General features: G+C 40.2%; 1 protein-coding gene across 2 annotated transcripts in view; it reads right to left on the bottom strand.

Annotated features, from left to right (window-relative positions):
• Positions 1-2,660: 2,660 nt before the first annotated feature.
• Positions 2,661-11,623, bottom strand: part of Znf655 (zinc finger protein 655) — a 16,883-nt gene continuing 7,920 nt past the window's right edge. Inside the window, exons 3-4 of one of the 2 annotated variants that reach the window (XM_021222560.1) lie at positions 7,059-7,163; positions 2,661-6,372 (exon numbers count right to left, since the gene is read on the bottom strand). In XM_021222560.1, coding sequence (XP_021078219.1) covers positions 4,988-6,372; positions 7,059-7,163 — 1,490 coding nt within the window. In that variant the 3' untranslated portion in view covers positions 2,661-4,987. The remainder of the gene's footprint in view (positions 6,373-7,058; positions 7,164-11,623) is intronic. The other variant, XM_029533553.1, reaches the window with a different exon arrangement.

Below are 11,623 nucleotides of genomic sequence, written 5' to 3'. Positions count from 1 at the left end.
AAATCCACTGATTAATTTGATTAGATCAATTTGCTATGTTAGTTAGTACTGATATCATACACAGAACAACTAGGTATAGGTAAGACGGATGGGTGGAGCTGTATTTTCAAATGTGGCAATGACACACTGCTGAAGTAACTAACTGGGGACTCTATCTACCATAAACCTGGGTGGGGATGGAAACATAGCTTATTAGTATAACATTTACCTAATGAAGCTTGGATTCAATGCCATACGGAGACTCGGGGTGTTCCGTTGCTTACCTTCATTTTCTAGGGTAAGGATTTTTCCCCCTCTACAGATTCCCCTTATTCAGCACTTTCAAATGCCATACTCTCGCCACTTTCTGGTTATGTCTATAGCTGTTTCACGTGGACTTATGCCTACTATCGTAAATTTATTCACAGTAGGGGAGGTCATAGGCCCAAGAACCTAGTATTGCTTACTAGGTCATGTTGTCAAAATATCGTGTGTTCAAGGAATAAATGTATTCAGTTCTCAGCAATGGCAGCTCACGATTGACTAACTCCAGCTTCTGCCCTTCACAAACATTGCATGCACATGATACACAGACATCATGCAAGCAAAACACTAACACATACACAAAGAATTCTACCTTGAATCCCAGCCCCGGGAGACAGAGAGGGTGGGTCTATCAGAGATCCAGGCCAGCCAGGGTAGTATAGCGAGACCTGGTCTTTAAAAAAATAAATAACAGCACTCGGGAGGCAGAGGCAGGTGGATTTCTGAGTTCGAGGCCAGCCTGGTCTACAAAGTGAGTTCCAGGTCAGCCAGGGCTATACAGAGAAACCCTGTCTCGAAAAACAAAACAAAACAAAACTCCTATTTTCAGTGTGGTGGTTTGAATGAAAATGGCCCCACACAGCTCACATATTTGAATGTTTGGTTGCCTGTCTGTAGACAATTTAGGGAAGACTATGATGAGGCCTTGTTGGTGATATCTTACTGAGGGAGGGGATGGTTGGCGCTTTGAGGCTTCAAAAGCACGTTCTCAGTTAGCTCAATTCCTCTGCTTCCTGCCTGTAGATCAGGATATAAGCTCTGAGCTACATGCCTGGTCTTACCTGCAGCCATGCTCCCCCACCATGATGATCATGGACATATTGTCTGAAACTGTAAGCAAGCCTCCAGGCAAACGTTTCCTTCTCTAAATTAAATGAAGACACTCATTTATAAGCGTTGGACATTCTACCTCTTCTAACACTCTTCCAGGGCTCCCTAGATTTTTAAGTCTTTCACAGGCCCAGGAATCAAGCTTGCTTCTTCCTGTTACTTACTTTGCTTCAGGCCAAAAGTCCACTGGCTAGTTTGGCTAACAGAAAATGCTAAGAACAAATTTAGAATGCTAAGAAACGAACAGGAAACTAATGATGGGGCAGGGATGTATGGGCAGAAGATAAGAAAATCTGAGGGTTTGACCTGCTAACCCATTGTGTCAAAGTTATCCTAAGTCCACCAATTACTTAAAAAAAAACAAAAAACAAAAAACAAAATTAAGATATGAGGCACTCTCTTCTGCTGGGTGGTGAAACATGCCTTTCAGCACCAGCACTTAGGAGGCAGGTGAACTACAACCTGGGATATACAGAGAAATCCTATCGTAAAACTAAAATCAAACCAAACCAACTCTGACATCAGCTCTGGAAGCCAGTAAGATCAGCTGGAGCTAGCAATACTAATACCATAGGAAGAACTTCAAAAAACCCTGTTACATGAGAATCAGCCATATCAGACCCTGAGACATTAACTTGTGAAACCCTAAGATCTTTAGCCTTTTTGCACAGCTCAGCTCTCTTGCAGAACTGTGGTGAAAACCAAGCTTGAAGGTGTACATAAAAGTGTACATGCAGGCAGAGGCAGGCGGATTTCTGAGTTCGAGGCCAGCCTGGTCTACAAAGTGAGTTCCAGGACAGCCAGGGCTATACAGAGAAACCCTGTCTCGAAAAACCTAAAAAAAAAAAAAAAAAAAAAAAAGTGTACATGCAGGTAAATGAAAACAAATGAATTAACTGTTAAGCTAATTTCTTCTTTCCCTCCCCCAAAATCGAAGGCTTAATACAAACTCATACTTTTATTACAACTAAATATCTACTTGGACTGACAAGTTACTTCAAAAACTATTTTGGCATTCTTTTTTAATTTACCTACCAAAAACATTCTTATAGCTCTACTGAAACTACAAATGTTTTATTTTATGTACTGAAGCATCCCAACTGAACCAACATTCAATCCTGGGGCTAGAGAGCTGGTTCAGCAGTTATGAACACTGCTCTTGCAGAGAACAGGAGTGATTCTAGAACCCACATGGTGGCTCAAATTTGTTTTTAACTCCAGTTTTCAGGGGACCTGATATCTCTTCTAGCTTCTATGGACTCCAGGCACGCATATAATGTACATACATATGAAGCCAAAACTCATAAACATTTAGAATAAATAAATCTAAAATACAAAACTACTCAATCCTAACTGGCTGCAGAGGTCTAACTGGCTGCAGAGGTCTACGGAAAGGCAAGCTAGGCATCAAGAGAGAGCGAACTACTCTTGTGTCACAGACGAGCTAGAAGGCATGGTGAAGAATCCCAATATGCCCAGTGCTCCTGCCTGGGACCTGCCGACTTGGTTCAAAACAAAGAGTCTAAGAGCGCTGAACACACCTTTATTCAAGTAGAAGTACATAAGCACGTTCCAAACCCAAATGCATACGTTTGATTTTTACAGATTCTGCTAATTAGGGATGAATCAAATCCTCTGCCTCAGTCACCAGAAGTGACTATTGGTCTCTATAAGTAAGAATATACATGTTTGACAGGGACAAAAAAACATGCATTTTTCATTTGCTTTTACATTTAGATCAATTTGATATATGTTGATTTTCTTGCCCTGATGAGACACTATGCTTACTGATGGCAAAGAAGTAAAATACAGTGGTGGGACTATCCTAGAAGTTAGCCACAAGATTTACAGTGAGCAGCATATTTTATATACTGGTTGAGGATCTCTAATGAACATTATGACATGTGAACTATGAAAGCTTCAACTGCTTGATTGACAACTAGATTTTAAATAACACTTTTCTTATTCACAAGATGTTACGAATTTTAAGATGAAAAAACTGCTTTGACATCATGTAAAGAATCATGAACTCTATGTAGTATAGGGCAGTAACCCTGGACTCAACACCTGTCATCACTTCTATAAATCAAAATAGCCATGATCCTTTATATAGCCTGCAGATTCTATTAAAATACAAAAATAAAATCCAGGCACAGGAGCGCATGCCTATAATCCCAGCTATTTGGGAGGCAGGAAATTTGTGTGAACCCAGGAATTCAAGACCAGCCTGGGCAACAAAGACTGCATCCCAACACAAAAGTATGGCAATGCACAAATAATTATGCACAAAGCTTTATGCTTCAAAATACTACCCTGGCTTGATGAAGGGAGTGGAGGAGGGAACAGATAAAGAAGCAATCCTAATGATTAAGGTTTTACCAGGAACGGACCTGCCACTCTCTTGAAATACTGTCTAGATACATCACTAACAGCAATATCTTTATTGGAAGGCTGTATTTTCTTATTCTGATTTGTGTGTTCTTTGTTTCCCTATCAAAAGCAGACCTGAGCATTTTGTTGGCCTTCAATATAGGCATATAAAAGAATTCTAAATATACACATACATGCAAAGTAGGCACTGAATGAATGTAGCTAGGCCAACAGGAGTCTTACTGGCTCCCTGATGTCCTTGTCATCTCATTAGAGGGCTGTGGATGCAAACAAGGCAGCTAAAAACTTGGACATCACTTGCAAATGTTTGGGTGCCTGCCACAAACTCAGGAAGACTGAATCCTCCAAACTTATGGATGGCTGATGTGGAAGTAACTCTATCAGCTGGTGAGAAGCTAACACCAGAACATCTTTTAAGGATGCCTAAGAGAATGCAGAAATCAACAGGAAGCCAAGGGTGTCGCTATAGAAACAATAGTATGTAGGGTCCTCAGAAAAGAATAGGCCTGAGTCTCCTTTGGAGAGCACTCCAGCCAAGAACAGAGAAGGCTCATTGAGCTACTCTCCTGAAGCTATGTCAACACTGGCACATTAACAGCATCCTAGGTAAACTGTGAGTGAGAATCAATTTCAAAGAAGAAAAATGTTTTAATGTGAATTGGCCAAATTAAAATAAATTCACTCAAATGAGTTCTATAATAAAATACTCGTACCTACTTAGAATACTTATTAAAGGATACTGTGAGAAAATGACTTCGTTTCCCAATTATCTTCTGGATTCAGTTATTCCGCAGTAAAAAGACTGAGACTAAATAGGAATAATTACACAGAGAAGTAAGCATTTTCTAATACTTTGATACTGGACAAGGCCTGAAAATAGAATAGTTAAATTTCACCGTTTGCATTATATATCAGTCTCATCTGGTGCAGATGTTTTGATCTTAGCATTTGCAGCACAATCAGACTCACATCTGGTACATTCTGAAGACAGATGGATCCCTGCTCACAGATCTGCCACATTTACTATATCCCAATAATTTCTTGGATATAGATTTGTGGATGTAGTATCCTCGATGTGATCAAGCACGGGGTATGACTTGAGTTTCCTGACATACACACCTATATCTTCACAGGCTTTATGCATGGCACAAATTTGACACTGAACCAACAAGGTAGTTGACTGATGGCTTTTTCACATTTGACAGTACAAATTCCCCAACTGTGAATAAAGTATGAAAATAATCTGAAGAATGTACCATATTCTATACAGTCTAGCACTGATTTACAGGAGCCAATGAAGAATTTAACACCAAAAATAAAAAAAAATAAAAACCTTCCCAATATTCATCACATTCAGCGGGTTTCTCTCTGGTATCAATTCTCTGATGCTGACCAAGGAATAAGCTATGACTGAAGACATCACAGCATTCAGTACATATGTGACTTTCCCTGGTCTCAGTTCTCACATATTGAATGAGGCCTGAACTGGACTAAATGTCTCCCCAAGTTCACTGCATTCATAAGGTTTCTCTTTGGTATGGACCCTTTCATGTTGGATAAGGTGTGCTCTCTGACTGAAGTTCTCTTCCCATGCATCACAATCAAAGACTCTCTCTCTAATGGGAACTTCTTGTTGCAGAGTAAGATCAGAACTGTGACTAAAACTTTCCTCATAATTGTTGTATTCGTATGATTTCTCTTTCCTGTGCATTTTGTGATGCTGAATAAGGCATGAGGTTTGGCTGAAAGCTTTCCCACACTCATTACATTCATGCAGTTTCTCTCCTGTGTGAATTCTTTGATGCTGGATAAGATGGGAATTCAATCTAAAGTCTTTCCCACATTCATTACATGAGTAGGGCTTTTCTCGGAAACGAATTCCTTGCTGTTTAACATAGGCCAGCCCACATTCATCATACTCACAGGACTTCTCTTGATGATGTAGTCTCTGATGTTCAACTAAGTATGAGGTGTGGCAGAAGTCACTGCCACACACAGTACATTTACAGGACGTGTCCTTATGTGTTCTCTGATGCTGAGTAAGATGCACACTTCGGCTGAAGACTCTTTCACAGGTTCCACACTTGTAAGACTTGGCTTTGGCATGAGCCTTCTTATGTTGAAGCACATCTGAGCTCTGGCTACAAGACTTATCAGGAACATCACAGGACTTATCAGATGCTTCACATTTGTAGGATTTCTCTCTAGTGTGTATTCTTTTGTGTCGACTAAGACTTGAGCTCTGACTGAAAGATTTTTCACATTCCTTACATTTGTAGGGTTTCTCTCTTGTGTGAATTCTCTGATGTCTAGTAAGAGCTGAGGCCTGATGGAAGGTTTTCCCACAAGTATCACATTTATAGGATCTGTCGGTGGTAGGCATGCTCTCCCATTTATTAAGGTGGGACAGATCCATTAAGCTTTCCTTATAGTCTGTACTCTGAAAATTCTCTGTTAGGTTTATTGGTTCTTGTTCGCCAACAGCTGGGTTCTGGTTGAAGTTCATGTCATATTTACTGTCATCAGTGGTCTGTATTCTAAGAACTCTTTGATCTGTATCAAGTGTGGAGTCTAGACTGAAGCTTTTTTCAGGTTCAGTATTCTTCTCACTGCTGAAAGTTTTCTTGCTGATTGTTATTTGTCTAAACTCTCTCTCCAGAAAGAGAAATTTTCTTAGAATCTCCTGCAGTCTTTCTAATCTGTCCTCAGACTTATAAACCTCTCTTGTTTCAGGAACTTGAGCAATATCTTGTTTGAATTTTCCTACTCTCACTTTGTATGAATGTACTTCTTCTGAAATTTTCCGCTTAGGAATCAACAGCTTGTTTTCTTCTCTGGTCTCTCCATCTAATACAATATAAATAGAAAATACAAATGTAATCTATACCCCGTGCTTAAAAAAATATAAATAAAAATAAGAGGAAAACTAAATAATGCAGTATCCTCAAAGATAAGCAAATTCTATTTACTTCAAAACAAAAAAACAGCACAAGTAAAGGCATAGCAATAACAAAGAAGGATAGAAATGGATCAGGGGAGACAGAAACAGGCTATTTCAGCAAAACAGACAACAGCCAGTAAGAGATTTCAAAGGAACAAACATAAAAATGGTTTAAACATGTGCTATAACTTGAATTGGGACCTAGCACAATTTGTATGAAAGAAATTAATTGTAGAAACAGGCAGGCTCTGTCTCCACTCCAGAATGGCCAAGCTCTATATGTTTTTTGTTTTGTTTTGTTTTGTTTTTTGGTTTTTTTTTAAAGATTTATTTATTTATTATATGTAAGTACACTGTAGCTGTTTTCAGACACTCCAGAAGAGGGTGTCAGATCTTGTTACAGATGGTTGTGAGCCACCATGTGGTTGCTGGGATTTGAACTCTGGACCTTCAGAAGAGCAGTCGGGTGCTCTTACCCACTGAGCCATCTCACCAGCCCTCTATATGTTGAGTATGAGCTCAGCCAGAACTTGGCTCAACACCTGGAGATTACTTTTCCACTGATTCATCTGACAGATTCGGCCTTACTCACCTGAACAGTCATCTCTTATGACTTCTCTATTCTTAGATTCCAGATCAAAGACTTGCAGCTCTTGTTCCCGCTGAGAGATTCCATCAGGCTTCGAAATTGGAAATCCTGCTCACAGAGAAGGAAATGGAATATGGCAATTTATCCTCAGATGCTACCCTGCCCTCTTTTCTTTTTAGTAATGTAACCATTACTAAATTAGCCAAACGCATACAGAAGCTAAGTCCTGAGAGAAGACATTTGTCAGAAAGACCTGGAGAATGAAGAGGACGATTAAGTATCTAAGGAGTTGAGATTTGTACTCTGGTAAAGTTTGCTAAGGGAAGAGTTTGTAACTTGGAAGCAGCATCTTTTATTTAAATACAGTTTAAACTCATGCATGGGTATATACCTGTCTTCACAGAAGTTATCATTAGTACTATGGTGGCCAATGGTACAGTGTTGGCATCAAACCTTGTCGACAAGTATCAAATGGCATTCTGAAAATGGAATGTGCTGTGCGGTGGTGGCGCGCGCCTTGAGTCCCACACTTGGGAGGTAGAGGCAGGCGGATTTCCGTGTTCGAGGCCAGCCTGGTCTACAAAGTTCCAGGAGAGCCAGGACTACACAGAGAAACCTTGTCTCGGGGCTGGTGAGATGGCTCGGTGGGTAAGAGCACCCCACTGCTCTTCAGAAGGTCATGAGTTCAAATCCCAGCAACCACATGGTGGCTCATAACCATCTGTAACAAGATCTGACGCCCTCTTCTGGAGTGTCTGAAGACAGCTACAGTGTACTTACATAAAAAAAATAAAATTAAATAAATAAATAAATAAAAGAAGAAACCTTGTCTCAAAAAACCAAAAAAAGAAAATGGAATGCAAGCCCTTGCTATATAGTAAGTTAAAATATAGCAGCAAATCAGTAATAAATGAATAAATTTAGCAACATCCTGTAAGTCAGTCAAGTTTAATAAAGAACACTAAAACAGGAAATTATTTCTGGTTATTCAGCACAGTAAGGTAATGGTTAAACAATTTACAATATAATTCTAATTAATAAAAATTTAATATTAAGGTTTTTAAACCCCCAACAAATTACCTCAAGGGATGGACAGATGGCTCAGTAATTAAAAGGACTTAACTGCTCTGGCAGGAGTAAGTTTGGTTCCCAACATCCACATGGCAGCTCACACTGGCTGTAACTTGAGCTCCAGGGAATCTGAAATCCTCTTCTGGTCTCCCTGGGCACTTGCACTCATGTGACACATAAACACTCAGATACACACATGTAATTAAGGAGGACTGCCCTGGTCTACATAGCAGCCAGGACTACATAAAAAGATACTGTCCCAAAAAACACAAAATTCCTGAAGAGATGGAAATGCTTTTTACTCTGATCTGACCACTGCATATCATATTTTAAGTACTGAATTATCATAATGTTCCAGGAACCTTACAAATATTCTGACTTTCTTTAAAGAAAAATAGAACCAATATGCTTCAATGAACATGGGAAAAAGGGTATGCCCAATCTTCACACCAGATTTAGCATACACTTTACTCAACAAGTATTTCTGGGACGCCTCTTATATGAAAAATACGGTGGAGATAGAGCGCCCTAGCAAAAGGGCCAACCCATCTCAAACAATTGAACCACATATTTTTCTTTTTTTTGTTTTTTGTTTGTTTGTTTGTTTTTTTGTTTTTTGGTTTTTCGAGACAGGGTTTCTCTGTATAGCCCTGGCTGTCCTGGAACTCACTTTGTAGACCAGGCTGGCCTCGAACTCAGAAATCCGCCTGCCTCTGCCTCCCCAGTTCTGGGATTAAAGGCCTGCGCCACCAGGCCCAGCTCACATATTTTTCTTTAAAGATTTATTTATTATTATAAATAAGTACACAGTAGCTGTCTTCAGAAACACCAGAAGAGGGCATTGGATCCCATTACAGATGGTTGTGAGCCACCATGTGGTTGCTAGGAATTGAACTCTTTAAAAAAAAAAAAATAAGTTGTCTATCAAATGAGGAACTAATAATAATGAGGCACATATTAACAATGCAATTATCCAGCTATAGAGAAATGAAGGAGCTAGAGATAAGTTTGGCCGTTCAAAGAGCAAACTGCATTTATAAAGGATTTGAGTTTGATTCCTAGCACCTATGTCATCTGCTTACAACTGCCTATAAATCCAGCTCCAGGGATTCGGGTGATCTCACACACACAAATTAAAGTAAGTCTTAAAAAAATAAATAAAGTGTTGAAGTGATGGTCCAGCTAGCTGTTAAGAGCACTGACTGCTCTTCCAGAGGGCCCAAGTTCAATTCCCAGCAACCACATGGTGGCACACAACCATCTGTAATGAGATCTGATGCCCTCTTCTGGTGTTTCTGAAGACAGCTACTGTGTACTTATTTATAATAATAAATAAATCTTGGGGGGTTGCAGTAATGCATACTTTTAATCCCAACACTGGGGAGACAGAGGAAGGTCGAGGATTTCTGTGATTTTGAGCCAGCTGGAGTACACAGCAAGTTCCTGGCAGCCAGAGCTATTTAGTTTTAGAAAGATAGATAGGGGCTGGAGAGATGGCTCGGTGGTTAAGAGCACTACCAACTGCTCTTCTGAAGGTCCTGAGTTCAAATTCCACCAACCACATGGTGGCTCACAACCATCCGTAATGAGATCTGACACCCTCTTCTGGTGTATCTGAAAACAGCTACAGTGTACTTAGATATAATAATAAAGTCTTTTTTAAAAAAAAAAAAGATAGACAGACAGATAATAGACAGCCTGCCTGACCTGGTCTGTAGGGTGAGTTCCCAGATAGCCAGGGCTACATCGAGAAACCCTCTCTGGAAAAACAAAACAAATCTAGTTGGAAACTTCCAATTTGCTAGCTAGCTTCATGCCAGAAGGTGCTATGCAGGATACTGGGGAGGAAAACATCAATGGTCTTATCCCAACTGTGAACCCTTCACAATAGTAAGGCTACAATAGTGTCATGACCATTATGGGAATAAGGAAGCACTTCCTGACTGGATTTGAGGCCTAAAGGGGAGAATGTATGTCTGATACTATAAACCTGATGAAAAGTACACAACTGGAAAGATTATAGATAGGTCCTACTTCTGTTTTGCTAAAAGGATATGGTATCTAACTGACTCCTAAATATACTTATACCAAAAAATTAGTGCTGCTTTTCAGCCATGGTAAGAGAAGGTTCTATATGCAGAAGCATGTAGGGCAATGGTTAATGCAGACTCTAATTGGTCAAAGAGCTGAGAACAAGTTCCTTTTGAGTGCTTAGGCCTAAAGAGAACATCTCTATCACCCCTTCTATGATCAGAAGCATTACAGAAAGGGTGGGGGAAAGGGGTTTGAAATAAAAGCCACTGCTTTCATGAGTTCACAGCAGCAGTGGTTGGTTACCTACACAAGACTGGATACATCAACATTCCAATATGGATAAGGAAGGGAGTCAGCTCGACCTCTCCCTGGCTCAGTGGTTGGGAGTGTTGGCTGCTCTTCCAGATGGGGGTTCGATTCCCAGCACCCACATGGTGGCTCACAACCTTAACTCCAGTTCCAGGGGATTAGATATCCTCACAGATACTTGGAGGCAAAACACCAACAATTAAAAAAAAAAAAAAAAAAAAAAGTTTAATCTCAGGCATTATCACCACTAATAATGATCCATGAACCTAACAGCCAGCACTTCTTTTTAACATACTTAAAAATAGCTTACAGAGTGCTAATTTTACACCTGTCAACATAACAGCTACCTAATTTTATAAAAAAGGCATTAAGAGACTGCAGAGATGGCTCAGATGCTAAGAGTACTTGTTAGCTTTTGGAGAGGACCCCAGTTTGAATCCCAGTACTCATGGTGGTGCACAACTCTCTAACTCCAGTTCCAAAGTATTCAACACCCTCTTCTGACCTCCACAGGCACCAACTATGAACACGGTACAAATACATGCAAGACATAAAATAATCTAAAAAATATTTTTTAAGGGCATTGGGCTGGAAAATATGAACCTTGGGAGAATAGGTAAGATATGAACAGATTCATGGATGTCATTCTGAATCCCAGTTGAGGTTTAAGTAGTCAACCACCTTTTGGACACTTAAGCGGGGTCTTTTGTGTCAGAACAAAGTACTGCTGAGCTTCACTACAACAGCTGCCTCCACACATAAGGCTTGGGGTTTACATCCCTGGCATGAAAAATTAATATTCACAGTGTAAAATGTGGTATGAGGTTGGTTTGTGGTGGTGCAAGCCTTTAATCTCAGCACCTGGAAGGCAGAGGCAGGCGGATCTCTAAATATTTGAGGACAGACTGGTCTATAGAGTGAGTTCCAGGACAGCCAGAGCTACATAGAGATCTGGTCTCAAGGGGAAAAAGTCATGAGTATACCTGTTTTTCATTTGGTTTCCTTTGTTTTTTAGACAAAGTCTCGAGCTGGGCGTGGTGGTGCACGCCTTCAATCTCAGCACTCGGGAGGCAGAGGCAGGCAGATTTCTGAGTTTGAGGCCAGCCTGGTCAACAAAGTGAGTTCCAGGACAGTCAGGGCTATACAGAGAAACC

The sequence above is a fragment of the Mus pahari genome, chromosome 23, assembly GCF_900095145.1.
Source record: "Mus pahari chromosome 23, PAHARI_EIJ_v1.1, whole genome shotgun sequence".
Lineage (NCBI taxonomy): Eukaryota > Metazoa > Chordata > Mammalia > Rodentia > Muridae > Mus > Mus pahari.
This window is presented reverse-complemented; position numbering and strand designations above follow the sequence as displayed.